Raw genomic sequence first — 23,512 nt, 5'->3', positions numbered from 1 at the left:
TAAGCCTTTTTCTTAAAGCTATAGTACACTAATGAAAAATTCGGTCATCGTTTACCTGTATGTCATTCCAAAATGATTTGTCTTTCTTCCATAGAAAAATACAAATTAAAATGAATGAGGACAGATGACATTAAACTCCAATAGGGACAAAATGCACCACAAAAGTGATCCATACAACTTGTGCACGTGCACTTGAACTTCATCAAAAGAATCCTGAATAACAAATGTTTTACAGTTTCCACAAAAAAAAATATGAAGCAGCACAACTGTTTTCAACACTGATATTAATCAAAAATGTGCAGCATTTGAAGCAGCAAATCAGCATATTAGAATGATTTCTGAAGATCATGTGACACTGAAGACTGGAGTCATGATGCTGAAAATTCAGCTTTGATCACAGCAATCAAATACATTTTGACATATATTCAAATAGAAAACAGTTATTTTAAATTGTAATAATATTTCATAATATTGCTGTTTTACATTTTTGGTCAAATAAATACAGCCTTGGTGAGCAGAAGAGACTTATTTCAGAAACATGCATTTTTTATTTTTTATTTTTAAGCTCAGCCGCTCCAGTCCCCATTCACTTTCACTGTATGACAAAGAGCATCATAAACTATAGACTAAACATCTCGTATATGGTAGAAAACATGTCAAACAGGTTTGGAATATCATGAGGGTGAGGGAATGCCAGAATGTTGATTTCTGAGTGAGCCATTCCTTTCCTTAGTATGGAAGCACGGGCATTCTGTAATCTCAAAAACTGCCTGCTGAACTCACAATTAAATTACATATTTAAAATCAGCAACAAAATCTGAAATATACTGCCCCATAAATGTTGTTCCTGCTCACATAGTGTTAAAAAAGCTTATTTCTAACGGCAGATGCAGTCACGCAATGACTTTACCAATCAGCGATTGGCTGTTTTATTCAGAAGGCGGGACTATTCCGTTGCAGTTTCGCCCATTCATAAGTGAAAGGAGTGAACCGTCTTTGTATATCTATAGTCTTTGGTAATTTATTTCACAATTTTCAAATCTGTTTTATATGGGTTTTGTTTTCTTTTGCCAGCTGAACAGTCAGTTTGTTGTAAAACTACAGTACAAACGCGCTGTACTTCAGTCCCTCACCCTAGAGCCCTGCATGGGACTGTTTCTTAATCCTGCTCCCGCAAACATTATAATATTGTATGATATCATTTCCACGCATCAGGGAGCCGCTATCAATATGCGGGTTGTTGAAATCGTTTTTGAATCTGCACTCGCTGTTCACTTTCACTTTCGATTTTGCGATCACGCACACTCTGTGTAAAGGGAGCGCATTTTATGAGATAAGAAATTTGTCAATGAGCTCAGGATCTGTTGAGCAGCAAATCCTTCAGCATGATCTGTCAGTCATCTCTCCTTACTCTACACCCGTGATCAGTCAAATCTGACTCCTGCAGCTCGTGTTGGATGCAGGGTTACCAAGTCTGTGTTTTTTCAGTGGAACTGGGCTACATTTAAACTGTTGCCATGGGGTTTATTTTTCCCCGTGGGTTAAAGGTTTTAAATATTGCAGACTACATTTGACTGAAATGCTTTTAGTTAAATATTTTGCATTCTATCTATGATAAAACTGCCCTAGATGTTAGGTTTTGTTAAAGAAGGCCACTGGTAGGAAGTGCCGATAGCACTTACATATAGTCCTGTTGAGCTTGCACTACTGTAAAAAATGTAACTGCACATTTTCCAGTTCACGAAACCTTTTGAGTCTCAAATACTAAAAAATGCTATTTTCTTGAAACTACGAAAAAACCCTTGTCAGACCAACAAAATTACCCCAAATGTTGTCCCAACTAGTCAAACACAGTTGTCTGAACAAAGAATTTCATATTGTTGAAATGTTAAGGCTTTGTGAGTTCCCAGCATGCATTGCAGCATGAATAAATAATGCAGTTATTGTTATAGCATTATTGTTTTACTCTTTGCTGACTTCATTTAATTTCTTGTTGTTGTTGTTGTTTTATCATTATTCTTAGTTATTTGTTGTACTGTGCTGTAAAGAGCTCATCTTTTTAACATTTGTTGATTGCCACCGTTCTTGAGGTTTGTGTATCTAGTTTTGAGGCCTAGAGTATGTTCAATCACATATATCTATGTCCTGAATATCTTAGACTTGTAAGTTGTTTTACAAACAAAAACAATGTTATCTACATATTAAGATATCCATTAAGGTTTATCATTTGTAAACAAACATAAATTCGATAATGTGGTGACTTTATACACATTCTTTCTTTCTCTTAAAAAACAGAAAAAGATAAATTACCTCAAGGACAGTAACTGTTGTTTCAGTTGCTGTGACAATAACTTTTCTATTAGCAAAATAAGACAATCAGCATTGCATGAACAAACAAATTTACTTTGGCTAAACAAAGTATCCGTACTGAGAAGAACTAAAAAACTAAGTTTGAGAGAACTCAAAATTCTTACTGCATTAAGTACTTTTTAAACATTTTCTCAACTATTTATTTTTTACAGTGCGTCCCGAGTTCGAATCCCGACAAGTGAACCTTTCCTGATCCCATTCCCTCTTGCACTTCCTGTCGTTACTCTTTCTTTTCTAAATAAAGTCAAAAACAAATCTTTAAAAAAGAAATAAAGTTAAAAAAAAAAAGAAATTAAATATGGCCCTACCTTCCTTGACTGAGGTGAATTAACTGCCAGTTTTTATCTCACAATTCTGTCTTTTTCTCGTAATTGCAAGTTTATATGACGCAATTCTCGTAACTGTGAGAAAAAAGGCGTAATTGTGAGATATAAACCCAGAAACACTAGGGAACAAGTCAGAAAGCCATGTACTCGTCATTGTTTAAATTCCACGCTGACGCAGAGACGTTCAATACAAGCCCTGCCAGAGTTTTCCTCAACAACTTCTCATTCTCAAAAGGGGAAAAGCGGGGGGAACAGTAAAATTCCTGCTCCTCCTCTGTACAGTACCATAGCGCTGCCTGACTCAGTTCACACAAGAGGTGGGCGTTCATCAGCTCCGCTTTCAAAATCACTGCAATGAACAACAATGAATGCAGTTTCTTACGTCGCCGAGCACCTTTAAGGAATGACGCGCGGACGGTGACCTTTGCGCGACGGTACGAGAAGACCGCGGATGCCAAACGCGGCGCGTCACCTGCGTGTCCGCTGCGTAAAAGCGCGCAATGACAACAAAACGCGCACACTGCGGTTCCGCCGCGCTTCATCTGAATCTGGAAATTAGGATTAGGAGGTTGCTGGGTGAAGCGAATCGCCCTCCTTTGTTCGCGCGGATGAGGGTCTGACGCGTTCCCGGGGGATTTTCAGTCGCGGTTCAAACGCTGGAAACACACACACACACACACACACACACACTCACTCTCTCTATTCTGCTATGACTTCCTGCATGCGTCTGTACTGTGATTTGATTGCTCTTCGCATGCTGCTGCTGCTCATCTCGGTGCTGTTCGTGTTTGTGAGGTCCGATTCGGGTGAGTTTGGCTGTCGATTGTATCCCTTTCACTGTGCGTTTCATTGTTTGTATCTTGTCATGCTGTATGTAGCCGGACGCATCTTGACATCGCGAACTCGTGGGAATGAATGGAAATGTCAGTCAGTGTTTACACACGGGGCAAGTTGTGTCACGCGGTTTGTAGCTTAATAAAACAAGGTTCTGAGTCGAAACTCTGTTATGTCGTTTTCCACATATATCATATCATATCATATCATATCCACATATCATATAATTGCATCATACTGGATAGCTTGTTTGGTGACAAGTGAACACTTCAAACCACAATAGTAGGCTATACATTAGAGTAGGAGTCAGAAGGTATGGTTTAACTTCCAAAAAAACAGTATTTTGTTCATATATGTCTAGTTTATTTAACAGCTCCCTCTCATAGCTTTGATATTGTTTTCACTTTTCCCATTTAGGTTGTTTTACCAGTTCCTGAAAAGCATTTAATAGTCTATAATACATTTTAAATACATATAGCCTATGCGATCCTGGACCACAAAACCAGTCATAAGGGTACATTTTTTGAAATTGAGATTTATACATCACCTGAAAGCTGAATAAATGAGCTCTCCATTGTTAGGATAGGACAATATTTGGCTGAGATACAACTATTTGAAAATCTGGAATCTGAGGGTGCAAAAAAAAATCTAAATATTGAGAAAATCGCCTTTAAAGTTGTCCAAATGAATTTTTTAGCAATGCATATTACTAATCAAAAATTAAGTTTTGTTATATTTACGGTAGGAAATGTTCAAAATATCTATTTGGAACATGATCTTAATATCCTAATGATTTTTGGCATAAAGGAAAAATTGATAATTTTGACCCATTCAATGTATTTTTGGCTATTGCTACAAATATACCCCAGCGACTTAAGACTGCTTTTGTGCTCCAGAGTCACATATGTTGATGCCATTATTTGTGTGTTAGATAGTATTTAGTAGAATTCAAACAGGATTTGTATTGTCAGTGTCAGTAACCCACAGGTTCCTATTGTGACAACTTGCCCCATACTGTATAGTGGCACAAGAGGAGCTGGTTGAGTAGCTGGTTTCCCAACTAAGACCAGACTGACCAGCTAAAGAAGTAGTCAAACCCCCTCTAAAGCCAGATTCCTAAACCAACTGGAACCAGACCAGCTAAAACCAGCCAAAAAACAGTAATTTTTTCAGAAATGTTAAATTTATTTATCAGTTTGTCTTAATCAGAACAATGGCATTTAATAGGCTATAATACATTTTAAATGCATATATGTTGTGGATGATGTCACTTTTTATTTAGCTAATATTCAATAGATTTCAAACACAGGTGTTTTAGTTAAATCACTGTCAGTAACCGGCAGGTTCCCACTGTGACAACGTGCCCCATACTGTATAGTGGTACGACAGGATCTCCCTGCTTAAAAAAAAAAACTAAGCTGGTGTTCGACTGATTTTAGTTGGTTTGTCAGCTGGTTTCCCAGCCTGACCAGCTAAAGAAGTGGTAAAAACCAGCTGGAACCAGACTGGGCTGGAAAACCAGCTAAATCCAGCCAACAATCTTAGGCTGGTTTTAGCTTCTTTTTTTTTCCGGCAGGGTATAAATGTTTATATAGCTTGGTTGGTTGTGCACATTAACATCTACTGTTTTATCTAAATGTTTATTTTTACGCTTCTCGCAATTAATATTCTAATTGACGTTGACATTCAGTGCCGTGATTTGTTCATCTTTCTGAGACCGTTTCTTTCCAAACAGAGCACTGTTCTGTCCTGACAGGGTCTGTGCTGGACACAAAGGCCCGCTGAGGATCTGAACGCTCGCTCATTCATGTGTAAATGTCTCTGTCTCTGTGTTCAGCGGATAACCGATGCTTGTCGTCCCTCATCTCCACATGTGAAGACTGTCTGAGACGCGGCCCTGAATGTGCGTGGTGCTCTCAGGAGGTAATGTGTGTGCGTGTGTGCGCGTGTGTGTGCATGTGTGTGCGTGTGTGCGCGTGTGTGCGTGTGTGCGCGTGTGTGCGTGTGTGCGTGTGTGTGTGTGAGCTCAGCTGCTATTGTTGTATCTCGGCACACTACTCGAGGTCTGAGTGTGTGAAGTGCTCATGTTTGGTCTGTTAGTGATAAAGCACCAGAGCCATAATCCCCAGAATGCACCGTGGATCGTGGGAACCCATAAAACAGAAATGCAGAAACATCTTTGTGCCCTATTTACCCCTAATACTAGTACTCTGAAAGTACATATTAGTCACTAAAGTGTACATGTAAGTACAATTTTGTACCTTTTTAGTGTAGTGAGGACAAATTGCACATGAAGTCCCTGTAATATCTCAGTTGTTTCTGAGATACCAATGAGGTTCAACTATTACTGACTAATTTCTCAAACATCTGAGACAAGCTGATTCTTGAATAAATGAAGAACAAATTCTGAGCAGTTACAACTTGTTTAACCCATTGTTGTTATTGTAAGCTAAAACAATAAAGAATTTAAATAAAGCTGAAAAAAAAAAGACAAATATTGGACAGAAAATGAAAAATTAGAAAAGTTGCCTTGGCAACTAACTGAAATAAGTTTAAGTACTAAAATTACTAAAATAAAAATATATTAAAGCTAATTAGAAGTGTAGCAAAAATGTAAAAGAAAATACTGAAAGCACATAACAAAATTATTAAACTTAAAATATAGAAACAAAAGCTAATTCAAAATATTAATGAATGCTATATTGTATAGATGATACAACTAAAATGTATCTAAAACAAATCAAAGCAAAACAGAAATATTAAAAAAACATTACCAAAACCAAAATGAAAATGTATTAAAGCTAATTAGAAGTGTAAAAAAAATAAAAAATGATAAAAGTACATTAAACAAAATTATTAAACCTTAAAATATAGAAATATTTCAAAATTATTAATAAATAACATAATAGTATTTAAATAATACTAAAATGACACTGGTTTAACCAGGAAAAGTATTTTAGAAATATTTTAGTGATTATATTAAACGTATTCCTTTGAGTTTGACATTTTTTTTTTCACGTTATAAATTAAAAGGCAGTCCTTCCAAAGATGAGTAAATCAAATACTGTAATGCTTGTTCATTAAAGTACGGTTGTGGTTTAGTCAAGAAGTACTCAAATTATATCATTATATATTAAATAAAATAAATTAAAGCTAAAAATATATATTTAACATAATTAATGAGACTTAAAATGAGAACTGAAAAGATCAAATTAAAAGTTAAAAGCCAATTATAAATATTAATAAATACTATAATAATAATAATAATATTTTTTCACATAATCAAAAGTTAGTCCTTCCAAAAATGAGTAAATCAAATACGTAAACACTTGTCCATTAAAGTCCGGTCGTGGTTTGGTCAGGCTTTAGTCAGTCAGTTTATAGAGTTTTAACTTTCTCCATCACTGACGTGTTTATTTTCTTGTGGCGAACAATTGATTTAAATGCTTTCTTTGTACAGAAAGTCATGCATATTCCCGGGATTGTGGTTAAGTTCATGAAGTGGCTGCGGTGCTCGGCACCAGTCAGACTAATCCCTGACCGACATCTCAGCAACCATTTTTGAGCTAAAGAGCTTTCAATAATGCCACCCTACACAACAGTCACCTTGTTTCTTGAAGAAACAGTCATTAGCAGTGACCCTTGACATGTCTGACAGTTTGTTTACTCTGACAGAGGTTTCTGGACGGGGCTCATGTAAGTCAGCGATGTGGATCTGTGTCTGACCTGCGAGTCCGGGGCTGTGAAGAGGCTTTTATCCAGAACCCGAATGTGAAAGTGGAAGTAAATGCCACTATCGGCAGCTCACAGGTGTCACCGAGAGAGATTACCATCCACCTACGACCAGGTAACGTCTGACCATTAAAGGCCAGGTGCACCCTAGCAACACCTTAGCAACCTATAACACCTTAGAAACAACAACCCAAAACACTTAGAAGCCAAATAACAATGTTCCAACATCAGTGCAGAACACCTTAGCAACCTCATAGCAATCCCATGGCAACCACCCAGAATACCCTATAGGGTGCTATTGCTATAGCAACGCCTTAGCAACCCAAAACACATTAGAAACGACAACCCAGCACTTTAGAAACCACAAAACAAAGTGCTAACATACAGTGGGTACAGAAAGTATTCAGACCCCCTTAAATTTTTTGTTTTTCTGTCAATATGGGGTGCTGTGTGTACATTAATGAGGAAAAAAAATTAACTTAAATGATTTTAGCAAATGGCCGCAATATAACAAAGAGTGAAAAATTTAAGGGGGTCTGAATACTTTCCGTACCCACTGTATATGCAGAACACCTTAGCAACCACATAGAAATTCCATGGCAACCACCCAGAACACCCTATCAACAATGTAGCAACCCAATTCATCTTAGAAACCACATAACAACATGCCAACATAAATGCAGAACACCTCAGCATCACCTTGGTAACCCCCAATAACACCCTAGCAATGCCTTAGCAACCCAAAACACCTTAGAAACCACATAACAGTGTGTCAACATAAATGCAGAACACCTTAGCAACGCTATGGTAACCGCCAAGAACACCCTAGCAATGCAACACAAAGCACCTTAGAAAGTAAATAACAACATGTCAGCATAAATGCAGAACACCATAGCAGCGCCATGGCAACCAGCAGTAACTTTCTCATGAAATGTAAAATAGTAAATGTAGCGTTGTGATGATGTCACTTCCTGTGTCAGGCGGCGAGGCGGCGTTCGTGGTGGAGGTGCAGCAGTTGGAGCGCTATCCTGTGGATCTGTACTATCTAGTGGACGTCTCGGCCTCCATGCAGGATAATCTGGACCGGCTGAAGACGGCGGGTCTGGCTCTGTCTCATCTGATGAAGGAGCACTCCAGCGACTTCAGAGTGGGCTTCGGCTCGTTCGTGGATAAACCGCTGTCTCCTTACATTGACGTCCATCCCTCCAAACTCCTGAACCCCTGCAGGTGAACACACCCGACCCAAACCTGCAGCACAACAAGCCAAAGAACAAATGACAACTACTTCATAATAATAATAATTCAGAGAAAACTATTCTCATAATGAGAAAATTGTGAAAAAAAAATAAATTAAATAATAATAGTTAAATAATAATAATAATAATTTTTATATTTGTATGTTTTATATTTTATAATTTTTCTTAGAAACCACATAACAACATGCCAACATAAATGCAGAACACCTCAGCATCACCTTGGTAACCCCCAATAACACCCTAGCAATGCCTTAGCAACCCAAAACGCCTTAGAAACAACAACCCAGCACTTTAGAAACCACATAACAAAGTGCTAACATAAATGCAGAACACGTTAGCAACCTCATAACAACGCCATGGCAACCACCTACAACACCCTAGCAATGCCTTAGCAACCCAAAACGCCTTAGAAACAACAACCCAGCACTTTAGAAACCACATAAAGTGCTAACATATATGCAGAACACCTTAGCAACCTCATAGAAATTCCATGGCAACCACCAAGAACACCCTAGCAACGCCTAAGCAACCCAAAAAAACCTTAGAAACCACATAACAAAGAGCTAACATAAATGCAGAACACCTTAGCAACCGCATAGAAATTCCATGGCAACCACCCAAAAAACCCTATCAGCACTGTAGCAACCCAATTAATCTTAGAAACCACATAACAACATGCCAACATAAATGCAGAACACCTCAGCAACACCTTGCTAACCACCAATAACATCCTAGCAACGCCTTAGCAACCCAAAACACCTTAGAAACAACAACCCAACACTTTAGAAACCACATAACAAAGTACTAAATGTAATAAATGCAGAACACCTTAGCAACCTCATAGAAATGCCATGGCAACCACCTAGAACACCCTAGCAATGCCTTAGCAACCCAAAACACCTTAGAAACCACATAACAGTGTGTCAACATAAATGCAGAACACCTTAGCAACGCTATGGTAACCGCCAAGAACACCCTAGCAATGCAACACAAAGCACCTTAGAAAGTAAATAACAACATGTCAGCATAAATGCAGAACACCATAGCAGCGCCATGGCAACCTTTATATTTTATAATTTTAATATTATTATCTAACATAATTAAATAAGTTATTAAATAATAATACATTGATAAATTATTAATGTAATTACATTCATATTTTAAATATTTTTAAAACGATTAATTTAAAATAATGAATCATTACAATTATGTTTAAATAATACAAAATAATTCAGTCATTTCACCTGACAACAGTGTGATTTAAATATGCAATTAAGTCAAATATTTATTTATTATTATTATTATTAAATAATTAAATAAGCTATTAAATAATAATAAATAGATGAATTATTAATTAGATTACATTAATATTTTAAGTATTTTAAAAATTAATTTAAATAATGAATTATTATAATTATATTTAAATAATAAAAAATAATTCACTCATTTCTCCTGGCGACAGTGCGGTTTAAATATGCAGTCAAAAAATGTTCTTAACGACTGATCTAAACAGTTACAATATTTTTACAGCTCTATTCTCTTCAATTTTGACTCATATGCATCTACTTTTTATTTTGGAAAGGGATTTTAGGAGAAACATGTGAGTTGATACTTGAGTTCTTCTGTAAATATTATGAGATTGAACTGAGATCAAGAATCGCAGAATCACACAGCTCAGTTTTTTGGAGGAGAACAAGATTATCTTGTCCACATTGTCCAGATTGTGTCTCTTGTGAAAACCTTTTGTTGCCTTTTTATGAAGGATATAATTTTTTTGTATATCTTTGTTGCCTGGAAGCTCTTGACTCGAAAAGTGATTCTTTAAAGTGACACTGCAAATGGAAAGATCCAAAATGTTTAAACAATATATTTAATATTTATTTTCTTAATAAACTGGGCAAAATATGCATGCTTATGACAATTGAGTTTCGATCGAGTATTTACTTTGTCGCAAATGCTTATTGCCTAAAATTCTTTAGAAAATAAATAAACAGACCAATTCGTCAGCTGTTATTTCAGTATTATGTTTATGCTATTATAATATTTATGAATTATTATGAACTGGCTTTTATTGTTACAGTTTCTGTTTTTATTTTAATATAAGTTTACATGTTTACTAATTTTGTTATTTTTGTTTTAGTAACTTGTGTTTTTTGTCATGCTTTCTTAGTTTGTTTTTACATTATTTTAATTCATTTCAGGTTTAGTCATTTTACTATAATAATAATGATGATGATGATGATGAATACTAAATTACTAAAACAACAATTGCATCATTGTTAATTATTACAGCATTATATTTACATAATAATAACATTTAATTATAATTACGTAATTATATAAAATAAATACTAAAAATAAGTAAATAATAATATAATAATTATTATTATTATTATTATAGTGATAATATTCCTTAAGTATTTATTTATATTGTTAATTACTTATTTTTATTATTTCTATTTTAGTAATTTGTTTTAGAAATTTTAGTTGTTGTTATTAATAATTTTTTGCATTTTGTTTTAGTTTTTTTGTTGTGCTTTTTTCATTTTTTATTTATTCTTTTATATATTTTAATTGATGTTGATTTTAGTTTTACTTCTACTAATTTTAGTTGTTGTTGTTATTATTATTATTATTATTATTATTAGGGATGTAACGATTCACTCAACCCACGATTCGATTCGATTCACGATTTTTTTTTTTTTTACAAAATGAGATTTTAGGCATATTATAAATTAAATGTGTCCTTTTATTATTGCAAATACTGTAGCTATGTGTACTGCGTTAGACTAACCGAGACTTGTCACAGCACTTACATATTATTGCTCTTTTGTTGGTTTTGATTGCTTCTATTGTCCTCATTTGTTAGTCGCTTTGGATAAAAGCGTCTGCTAAATAACTCAATTTAAATATAATGTAAATATAAATGGATTTTCAACCGGCTCGCGGTTAATCGTTACATCCCTAATTATTATTATTAATAGAATTGTAATTTGTTGTTTTAGGTTTTTTTGTGCTTTTTTTATTTTATTGTTTTTATATTTCTCTTTTTTTTATATTGCTCTTTAACATTTTTCTTTTTCTCTCTATTTTTATTGCAGTTTTAGCTCTAGTACTTAGTACTTCAAATTACTTCATTTCAAGTTAGTTCCCAAAGCAAGATTTCTCATTTTTATGTACGTTTTAAGTTTGCGTTTTTCATCTAATCTTCATGTTTTATTTCAATGATCAAGGTTTTAGAACTGACTGAAACTCTAGAGCAGACTGACGTGAGAACACATGTTCAGAGAGACAGATGAGATACTGAAGCGGTCTGAAGTGTGTGTGTGTGACCCTGGAGCACAAAAGCAGTCTTAAGTCGCTGGGGTATATTTGTAGCAATAGCCAACAATACATTGTATGGGTCAAAATTATACATTTTTCTTTTATGCCAAAAATCATTAGGATATTAAGATCATGTTCCATGAAGATATTTTGTACATTTCCTACCGTAAATATATCAAAACTTAATTCTTGATTAGTAATATGCATTGCAAGAAGAACTTCATTTGGACAACTTTAAAGATGATTTTCTTAGTATTTAGATTTTTTTGCACCCTCAGATTCCAGATTTTCAAATAGTTGTATCTCAGCCAAATATTGTCCGATCCTAACAAACCATACATCAATGGAAAGCTTATTTATTCAGCTGTCAGATGATGTAAAAATCTCAATTTCGAAAAATTGCCCCTTAAGACATTAAGACCCTTAAGAAGGTTTTGTGCTCAAGGGTCAAATTTGTCTCTCCTCTGGGAAGCTGTGAGTTTTGTGTGTGTGTCTCAGTGATTATGAGGTGAACTGCAGGCCGGCTCACGGCTTCATCCACGTCCTCCCCATCACACACAACATGACGGAGTTCACACGGGTCATCCAGGAGCAGAGGATCTCCGGGAACATGGACACGCCGGAGGGAGGCTTCGACGCCATGCTGCAGGCCGCCGTCTGCCAGGTAAACACACCTGAGCCACACACTGCATTCAGAAAATCAACACCACACTGATGAGTGATTGCTTCACTTCTGCCAGGTTTGGGTGGTTGCCAGGGTGTTGCTTTGTAGTTGCATGTTGGATCCAATTTGGTTGGTTAAGGTGTACTGGGTGGTTTTTAGCATGTTTTTAATAAGCTGATTGGATGTTTTCTGTGGTTGCTATGAAGTTCTGGGTGGTTGCTAGGTGGTTCCTTACACGCTCAAGTCAAAAGAGTTCACTATTATGAGTGATTATTCAAAATGTTATAGTTTATTTATTTACTTGTTTATGTATGTATTTAGTTATTAGTGTCTCCACTTTTTTGTTAATGGTGATTGCTGGATCGTTCCTTACTGGCTCGAGTCAAAAACGCTAGTATTCATTTTAGTAATGTTATAGTTTTGTTTATTTTTATATTAGTATTTATTTTTTATTTATCATTTGTTTTTAGTATTATGACTTTATTTACTTTTTGCTATTTGTTTATTTATGTATATTTTTTAAAGTATTTTTAGTAATTGTTTAGTAATTTATTATGTTTGTGCATTTTGTTTTTATTATGTATTTATTTATTATTATGTTATTTATTTATTAGTTAGTTAGCTAGTTAGTGTTTGTTTGTTTTGTAATGATATTTCCATTTTGTTGTTAGTGGTGATTGCTGGATCGTTCCCTACTGGCTAAAGTTAAAAATGGTAGTATTCATTTTAGTAATATTACAGTTTTATTTATTTTTATATTAGTATTTATTTTTCATTTATTGTTTATTAGTAGTATTATGAATTTATTTACTTTTTGGTATTTATGTATTCATTTTATTATTATTTTTATTTTAGTATTATGACATTTTATGATGTATTTATTTATTTATTTATTTTATATATTTATTTATGTTTTTATTTATTTTTAGTATTTATTTATTATTTCTTTTTTATAATATATTTGGTTTTGTTGTTGTTTTTATTTTTGTTAGTGGTGATTGCTAGGTCGTCGTTTATTTTTTGTTTATTTATATATTTATTGTTAGTGGTGATTGTATACTTGTCCTTATTTATTTATTTTTCTTGCTAATGGTGGTTGTTTTGTGTTTTTTACTGGCTTAAATAACCCTCAAATATTTTATGAATGATATAGTAATATTCTAGTTTGTTAGTTTATTTATTTCTTTCTTTTATTTTTTGTTTACTTTTAATTTTATTCTTTATATTTTACTATTAAATTATGTATGCATTTATTTATTTATTTATTTTTGCATGTTTTTTCATCAACCAAGCAAAGTCTGATTTGAAGAATGATTAATGTGATTTACATGCTCATGTTCAACACTCAGAGTTAGCAGATCCCAAGCCTGCTTTAACAGCACTAATGATTCAAGCAGCCGCTCTCGTCAAATATGGTCTCATGAACGATTCATCTAAGCTCGGTCCGTCAGCACATATTTCTCCTGTGGTCGCTGCAGAGACGGTCTGGGAGCGGGAGCATCTCCATCTCGTCACTGCTCACAGCAGCCCAGCAGCATCAACAAAGCCTCTTCATGGGATCCGGCCGCTGGGATCTTTCCCGTGAATGATAAGCGAATGCTTTCTGAGCTGAAAGCTTTTGTGACCTTGGCTGAGTTTCAGTCTTCGTAATGTGCCTCGGCGAGTCGGAAAGCGAAACGAAGCATTTGCTGTGCCCTCCAAACGCTCGGCTCTCAGGTGGAATAGCGTTTGTTTCTCGTCCTCCTGTCGTCACGCATGAGTTACACAGATGCCTTGCTGTTGTAGCTTTAAAAGGTAGTTCCTGTTGGCATCTTGTCGGGGTTTTTTAGTCAAACATTACTCATTACTCCTGGCAGCTAAAAACACTCGACTTGTGCGGTTTGTGTTCAATTAGTAACAGGCTCAGGTCAGAAGAGTCCAGCCACAATCTCTTATGAGTGACATTATGATATTATTATTTTTCATTTTTAGGATTTTTTTGTAACAATTTATTTTTATTGTTAGTATTTATTTATTCATTTATTTATGTTTTATTATCTGTCAAGCAAAGTTATACATCAGTTAAGCACTTTTTTCCTGAAGACATGATTTAAAGAATGATTAATTCAAACGTTACTCATCCTGGCAGATAAATCCTCAACTAGTGCACTTTGTCTTGTATTAGTAACACAGACTCAAGTTTGTTTATTTATTTATTTTTGTCGCATTTATTTATTTTTAGTATTTCATTTATTTTTATTTACTTTATTTTTAGTTATTATTTCTACTAACAAATAATTTTCATTTATTTTGTTTATTTGTTTATTTTAAATTTTTGTTGTATCTTTGTTTAGTTATTTCATGCGTTTGTTTAGTTATTTCTTTATTTATTTACATTTAGGATTTTCTTGCATGTTATATTTTCGTGTTATTTGTTTGGTTTTGTTTGCGTTTTTTTTTTTTTACTTTTGGATCTTTTATTTAGTTTTATTTTAAATATTTTTATTGCAGTTTATTTTTGGTATTTATTATATTTTTTACTGTATTTATTTTAATTTTTTTAATAAATTGATTTGTTTGTTTGTCGTTTTATTTATTGTTGTATTTATTGTTTTGTTTTTGTATTTATTTCTTTTTTGTATTACATTTTATTTATTTATTGTGGGTTTTATCATCTGTCAAGCATAGAGCCTATTATACTATTATGGTTTATTATTTTTAGTTTGAGTTTTTTAATGTTTTTTTATTGTTTCTTTGTTTCATTACCAGTGTGTATTTTTATTTGATTTTTTACTGTTAATTGGATTTTTTTTTTTTCAATATTTAATTATTTTTGTTCCTTTTTATTATTTTTTTTTTTTTGTATTTATTTATTTATTGTTTTTATTTTTATTTTTTTATTTTTGCATGCTTTATCATTTGTCGAGGAAAATTGTAAATCAGCAAAGTAACAGCACTCTTTTTCTCAAGACATGATTTAAGGAATGATCAATCCAAGGCATCTGAATGCTTGAGCAGTGCAGTTAGTCTTGTATTAGTAACACAGGACAGATGTATGCTATGTAGAACTCCTCCGACTGCTGAGTAAACCTTATGCTAAATACACACTCATGCAGGTTTGTAAATCTTGATTCATCTCTGCAGAAAGACATCGGATGGCGTCCCGAAGCGAAGCATCTGCTGCTGGTTATGACAGACCAGCCGTCTCATCTGGCTCTGGACGGTAAACTGGCCGGTATCGTGGTTCCTCATGACGGCCGCTGCCATCTAGAGGATAACATCTACTCCCAAACCACTACTATGGTACGATTAACCAAATCAAAGCACTAAACACACAAAACACTGAAGTAGTTCAGTTTTGCCTGCGATGTGTCCCGATCCAGTTCCATCTCTCTTTTCCTCAAAAACGCCTTGCCTTTTTTATGGTCTATTTTCATAAAAGGGGCAAATACTGTATAAAACATACGCATGGGCTGTAGGCCTGCCGCGATAGACGGGGCTGACGGTGATACCGGTGTTAAGCCGCAACACCGGTTACGTCACTTGCCCACCGCGTCACCGACCCCCACCGTCATTTTGATTTTTTATAGTAATAAAAATAATTTAGTTCAGTAAAAGAACAGACACTACAATTAAAAACTGAACGCGGCTGCTCAATGCAGCGTGCCGAACGACAGTCGCATCTCAGATCAGATTTCATTTCTCCAGTGAGGAGAGCGAGTCCAGCTGACTGACAAGAAGAGTGAGGTGAAACAGACAAGACGATCGCGGATGATTTAGTTTCGAAACGAGATGCAAAAGCGCCTGTTTGGCAATATTTTGGATTTTGTAAAGCCTGTTGACTTTTGCTGTTTATCTGATTTTGGACGTTTTTTTTAAACATTTGCTTCTTATTTAATTGGTTCCACATTGTTTGCTGATTTTTACTTTATTTAAACTTTGTGTCATTATTTATTTTATTTGATATATATATATATATATATATATATATTACATATATTAGAATAATATATATTCTAGAATAACACATTCTGTGTAGCTTAAATTTATTTTTATTTTATTACTTAAACTTTCATTTTAGTTCTTAAACTTATTTTAGTTAGCTGCCAAGTCAACTTTTTTTTTTTAAGTTTTAAGTTAAATTTTTTTCATCTAATATTTAATATTAGCATTAATAATGTAGTATTACTTATGTACTTGTATAGAATTAGTATTTAATTAACATGGATAATTATAATAATAATTAATATTTTGAATTAGCTTTTATTTTTATATTTTTAATTTTCACTAAGTTTTAGTCATTGTGTTATGTGCTTTTGTCCTTTTTATTACTTTATTATATTTCTACTTAAATTGTATTTTTATTTCAGTTAAAGTCATTTTATTCATTCAACTTAAACTAATTTCAATTAGTTTTTAATTTTTAATTTAATATTTAATATTAATGATATAGCATTAATTATACACACTTATAGTATTTATTCATATTTGGAATTAGCTTTCTCTTATATTTTCAGTTTTCATTTTAGTTAAAGTTTTAGTAATTTTATAATTGTATTAGGTTTTTTATATTTCTATTTAACTTTAATTATTTTAATATTTAAATTTCAGTTTAGTCAGTTTCATTTTAGTAATTCAACTTAAACTTATTTCACTTAGTTGTCAAAGCAGTGTTTTTTTAATTTAAGTTTTTCATCTAATGTTTAATATAAATATTAATGATATAGTATTATTTATTTACTATTGTAGTAATTCTGTTATGCGCTTTTGTCATTTATTTATGTATAGTTGAATATATTTCTATTTAGATTTAATTCATTTTATTTCAGTTTTAGTCATTTTGGTACTTAAACTTATTGAGATTGAAGTTTAAATATTATTTTAGCTTTGTTTCAATTAATGAACAGTTTTTGTAGTTTTAGTTTGTTAATTCAGCAGCTGTATTGTTATTATTGTCATATACCATAGTATGCATATTATTCTACAGGGTACTTCAAAGAATAACATGGTATTACCACAGTAGCATGTCCGAAAAACATGTTAAAGGGGTCATATGATGTGATTTCAAGTTTTCCTTTCTCTTTGGAGTGTTACAAGCTGTTCGTGAATAGATAAGATCCCTGAAGTTGCAAAGACTAAAGTCTCAAAACCAAAGAGATATACTTTATCAAAGTTAAGACTCTGCCACGCCCCCCAAAACGGCTCGTTCTAACACGCCCCCACATATCTACCTCACTATGTGGAAATATTTGCATAATGCCGCTATATATATATATATATATATATATATTACATATATTAGAATAATATATATTCTAGAATAACACATTCTGTGTAGCTTAAATTTATTTTTATTTTATTACTTAAACTTTCATTTTAGTTCTTAAACTTATTTTAGTTAGCTGCCAAGTCAACGTTTTTTTTTTTAAGTTTTAAGTTAAATTTTTTTCATCTAATATTTAATATTAGCATTAATAATGTAGTATTACTTATGTACTTGTATAGAATTAGTATTTAATTAACATGGATAATTATAATAATAATTAATATTTTGAATTAGCTTTTATTTTTATATTTTTAATTTTCACTAAGTTTTAGTCATTGTGTTATGTGCTTTTGTCCTTTTTATTACTTTATTATATTTCTACTTAAATTGTATTTTTATTTCAGTTAAAGTCATTTTATTCATTCAACTTAAACTAATTTCAATTAGTTTTTAATTTTTAATTTAATATTTAATATTAATGATATAGCATTAATTATACACACTTATAGTATTTATTCATATTTGGAATTAGCTTTCTCTTATATTTTCAGTTTTCATTTTAGTTAAAGTTTTAGTAATTTTATAGTTGTATTAGGTTTTTTATATTTCTATTTAACTTTAATTATTTTAATATTTAAATTTCAGTTTAGTCAGTTTCATTTTAGTAATTCAACTTAAACTTATTTCACTTAGTTGTCAAAGCAGTGTTTTTTTAATTTAAGTTTTTCATCTAATGTTTAATATAAATATTAATGATATAGTATTATTTATTTACTATTGTAGTAATTCTGTTATGCGCTTTTGTCATTTATTTATGTATAGTTGAATATATTTCTATTTAGATTTAATTCATTTTATTTCAGTTTTAGTCATTTTGGTACTTAAACTTATTGAGATTGAAGTTTAAATATTATTTTAGCTTTGTTTCAATTAATGAACAGTTTTTGTAGTTTTAGTTTGTTAATTCAGCAGCTGTATTGTTATTATTGTCATATACCATAGTATGCATATTATTCTACAGGGTACTTCAAAGAATAACATGGTATTACCACAGTAGCATGTCCGAAAAACATGTTAAAGGGGTCATATGATGTGATTTCAAGTTTTCCTTTCTCTTTGGAGTGTTACAAGCTGTTCGTGAATAGATAAGATCCCTGAAGTTGCAAAGACTAAAGTCTCAAAACCAAAGAGATATACTTTATCAAAGTTAAGACTCTGCCACGCCCCCCAAAACGGCTCGTTCTAACACGCCCCCACATATCTACCTCATGAAAAATAATGTGTTTTTTGAACATTAAAGCATGTCAACATATTCTGTTACACCAAATACACAAAATAATGATCTTTAAAAAAGCATCATATGACCCCTTTAATACATGTTTTGTTTTTTGTTTATATATACTATGATAATGAATAATCATCATAAATAGTACTTTAAATAAAAACATGGTGCAACTGCTAGTACCATGCAAACATGTCCAAAAACATGGTCACATTCTTTTGTACATGTTTGGACAAACTTCACAACATTGTTGTTGTTGTTTAGGAGCACCCAACAATTGCTCAGCTGGCCGAGAAGCTTCTGGAGAACAGCGTTTACTCCATCTTTGCGGTGGACCAGGTGCAATATCGGTGGTATGAGGTAATTGCTCTCCCACACCATGAGTTTGGGTGTTTCCTACAGAAATCAGTCTGTTTTGCAACCATGATTTCTAGAACGCTGGCAGTGATTTATGGGAACACACACAGCGACTTGTTCAATCAGTGATTATAGCGCTGGTTTAACAATTATGTGCATGAAAGAAGCTCGAGGTAACAAAATATTCTGGATTAAATGCAACTTCAGTGGTTAAAAGTAAAAATGCAAATAAATGTGCACATACAAAAAATGCTAAACTCCACCCATTACCAGAAGCATCTTACCAGAAGTTCATGCATAAATGGTTCCACCTCGAAATGATTATGAATGATGACTTGACAGCTCAAATTGACTTGATTTTACTCATGTGTTCGTATGTTTTTAAAAAAAATACAGTAGCTTCACATTTCTGCTGTTAAAGCCTCAGTTCACTTCCATTCTAAGTGTATAGAGTGTAACAGTTGAGTTCTGGAAGCAAAAAATCCATTCATTTTCTCCAGAGGAAGACTGAGCTCTTGTGCGTTCTGAGGTTGTAAATCAATGGTATGTGCTTTTGTTGAAGACATCTGCTTATGTTATTTCAACTTATTTTCAGTATAATTCTGTTTAACGCTTGAATTTGTGTTTTTCAAAAAAAACTACATTACCCATGATGCTGTGCAGAAAATTCCACCAATCAGAGGTCGGCAAGGAATGCTGCAAATGATGTAATCGTGTCTCCATAAGTTCTCAAAATGCTTATAAAAAAATTATATTTTGCTATAAATCTAAAATATATTGCTCAAAGCGATATGAACTTTGTTTTTCTCTCATTTAAATAGAGATATTTTATACAATAAAAGTTCATGGTGACCAGTAGCTGTCAAAAATAAAATAAAATAAAATAAAATAAAAACATAAAAGTAGTAGTAGTGTATTTATTTATTTTATTTTATACAATGAAACTTCATGGTGACCAGTGGCTATCAAAAAAAAAAGTATTTTAATTAAATTAACACTTTTATTCATCAAGGATGCATTAACTTGATCAAAAGTGACAATAAAGACAACACACACACACACACACACACATTTGACATGACTTTTAGATTACTGTCAATGTTATCAGCGTGTGACAAGATTGTTTTTACTCAAGAGGGAAGATAAAGGTTGTGTTCTCGCTCTCTGTCACACTTTGTTTTCGTTCATCTCCGTGTTACTCTTTTTGTTTCCCAAATGCTTGAGATAATAGTGAGTATTTTCAGCATGAGTAAGTAACAATCTCTGCACAGAGGAAATATATGTTCTGGGAAATGAATTTTTATTTTGTTTTAATCTGTTTGCTTCTATATTTAGTGGTGTTTGCAAAGACAAGTATCATCATTGCTCATGCTGAGGACTAGCATTTTGAACAAAGTCCTAAACCTAAGCATTATTAGTATTAAAGATATGAATGACACCTCAAATCATGTGACGTGTTTATGAGGGTGTGACTTTTATGAGGGACTCTTTTGTTTAATCGAACAGCAGGGACTTTTCTCTGTTTGCATCAATCCGCTTGTGTCCAGTGATGGGGATTTTTAGTGACTCTTTTTGCAGCTTATATTGTTACACCAGTGAGTGGCGAAAAGTGACTGTCTTTATGAGTGAGTCATTGAATTAGTCACTTAACCAATTTGTTAAAATACACTGATTAGTTCAGGGACTAAACAAGTTGTCTTTATGAGTGACTCGCTGAATTATTCACTCAACCAATTTGTTCAAAATGCTTTCATTCATTGAACGGCACCCCAGTACATTGTGTGAACAGCTAATTCTGTTTTAATTTTATTTGAATCTATTGCTATTGACGGATCAAGCTGGCAATACTGTCTAAAATGTAAGATACTCATTGTGAATTTATTGTTTATCAGGCTGTTGTATAAAAACAATTATCACACTGAAGCAGCAGCACAACTGTTTTCAACTTTGATAATAATCAGAAATGTTTCTTGAGCTGCAAATCAGCATATTAGAATGATAGCTGTCAAGACCAAAAAAGTAACATAGAAATATTACATACACTTTTATTTTATTTTATTTTATATTTTATTTTATTTTATTTTAAACAATGTAAGTTCGTGTGGCTGTAACATAAAAGTAGTGCGTTATTTTATTTTATTTTATTTTATTTTATTTTTAACAATGTAAGTTCATGGTGACCAGTGGCTGTAACATAAAAGTAGTGCATAATTATTTTATTTTATTTTATTTTTTATTTTATTTTAAACAATGTAAGTTCATGTGGCTGTAACATAAAAGTAGTGCATTATTTTATTTTATTTTATTTTAAACAATGTAAGTTCATGGTGACCAGTGGCTGTAACATAATTATTTTATTTTATTTTATTTTATTTTTAACAATGTAAGTTCATGGTGACCAGTGGCTGTAACATAAAAGTAGTGCATAATTATTTTATTTTATTTTATTTTTTATTTTATTTTAAACAATGTAAGTTCATGTGGCTGTAACATAAAAGTAGTGCATTATTTTATTTTATTTTATTTTAAACAATGTAAGTTCATGGTGACCAGTGGCTGTAACATAAAAGTAGTGCATAATTATTTTATTTTATTTTACTTTATTTCCCATGATGCTGTACAAGAAAATTCCACCAATCAGAGCTCGGCAAGGAACGCTGCTAATGATGTAACTCCGTCCGTCTCAATACAAACTCAAAAAGCTAAAAAGTATTTATGTAAAACTTTAAATTAATAGTTTTATATTTCAAAATCATATCTAATTCAGTTATGTCATTTGCAATGCTTAATGTGATTGTAGTTCTTTCCCTCATTAAAGCCGTCTTCTCTTTTTATCCGATTTTCAAATGCGTCATAACAAAAGTTCATAATGCTGTGATTCCCCTCAGAGCTGGTTGGTCCGGTTCATGACTCGTAACGCTTTAAAAAATCTGGTGAAAAATGAATAGAAAAATTCTAATTCTAGCTGAATAAGTGGGTGGCACTAATGCACTCGATTACTGTAAACACATTTGTTTTGACAAACCGAGGCGTGACTCAGTATTACTTTTCTGTCGAGCTGTATTTTTTAAATGCTTCATCTTTTCCTCTGAACAGGATCTGATGGACTTGATTCCTGGAAGTCCCAAAGCATCTAATCTAAAAGATTTAGTAGTGCATGCCTACAAGGTAAGCAGCTTTACTTTCTCTTTCGCTCCGCTCTCTCTCTCCGTCCACTCAAGGACAATATGATTAGAAGTGCAGAAGGTCCCAAACATTTCAGAGCGCTCGCTTTCGGTTTAACGGGAAAAGCACCGGCTGTAATGCCAGAATCTGTTCCGGCATGCGTTTAAGAAGAGGAATAATCTCGTAGCAAGCACAACAATGCATTGCCCTTCCCAAAATCCAGTGATCCCAGCGAACAGAAGCTTGCATTATAAACGGCCTCTGAGTACTGGGCCAAAAATGCTGCGAGCTCCAATCAGAGTCGCTATTTTTATCCCGGCCTTTTCCCAGTGAACCTGCTTCTAGCAGAGACAATGGGCTCTTTCTGAGCTGCTGTCCTGTCTTCTCGTGCAGAAGCTGCTGTCGGATGTGGAGGTGCAGATCGGGCTGGAGGACAGCCAGGCTCAGCGCTTCCGGGTGAGCGTCACGGCCCTCTGCCCCGACGGATCCACTGTCTCTGGAAACACGAAGTGCTCCGGTGTTCGGCCCAAACAAACAGTACGTCTGTTTTCAGCACGGTGCACAGAGATGCTGGCTTTGATATGAAAAGTGCTCAAATTATAAGACTAGCTCGGCCAAAAATAATGTTTGCTCACCTGCATGTTGCTCAAAATATTTTATTTTATTATTTTATTTTATTTTATTTTATTTTATTTTATTTTATTTTATTTTATTTTATTTTATTTTATTTTATTTTATTTTAGACAATGTAAGTTCATGGTTACCAGTGGCTATAACATAAAAGTAGTATTTTATTTTATTTTATTTTATAAAACTCCATGGTGAACAGTGACTATCAAAGCAAAAAAAAGTAGTATATGCACTACTATATTTATTTTATTTTTTTTTTAACAAATACTTTTATTCAGCAAGGATGCATTAACTTGATCAAAAGTGACAGTAAAGACATTTATAATG

At 33.0% G+C, this 23,512-nt stretch overlaps 1 protein-coding gene across 1 annotated transcript in view; it reads left to right on the top strand.

The window, feature by feature from the left end:
* Positions 1-2,976: 2,976 nt before the first annotated feature.
* The window catches only part of LOC107655111 (integrin beta-8-like), a 35,872-nt gene continuing 15,336 nt past the window's right edge, over positions 2,977-23,512 (top strand). Inside the window, exons 1-9 of the mRNA XM_016442528.1 lie at positions 2,977-3,502; positions 5,368-5,453; positions 7,206-7,377; positions 8,243-8,489; positions 12,341-12,506; positions 15,630-15,788; positions 19,298-19,393; positions 22,487-22,558; positions 22,949-23,092. Coding sequence (XP_016298014.1) covers positions 3,406-3,502; positions 5,368-5,453; positions 7,206-7,377; positions 8,243-8,489; positions 12,341-12,506; positions 15,630-15,788; positions 19,298-19,393; positions 22,487-22,558; positions 22,949-23,092 — 1,239 coding nt within the window. The 5' untranslated portion in view covers positions 2,977-3,405. The remainder of the gene's footprint in view (positions 3,503-5,367; positions 5,454-7,205; positions 7,378-8,242; positions 8,490-12,340; positions 12,507-15,629; positions 15,789-19,297; positions 19,394-22,486; positions 22,559-22,948; positions 23,093-23,512) is intronic.

Source organism: Sinocyclocheilus anshuiensis, unplaced genomic scaffold, assembly GCF_001515605.1.
Source record: "Sinocyclocheilus anshuiensis isolate Anshui unplaced genomic scaffold, SAMN03320099.WGS_v1.1 scaffold515, whole genome shotgun sequence".
NCBI classification, from domain to species: domain Eukaryota; kingdom Metazoa; phylum Chordata; class Actinopteri; order Cypriniformes; family Cyprinidae; genus Sinocyclocheilus; species Sinocyclocheilus anshuiensis.
Note: the sequence above shows the minus strand (reverse complement) of the source record. Positions and strands in the feature narration are given on the sequence as shown.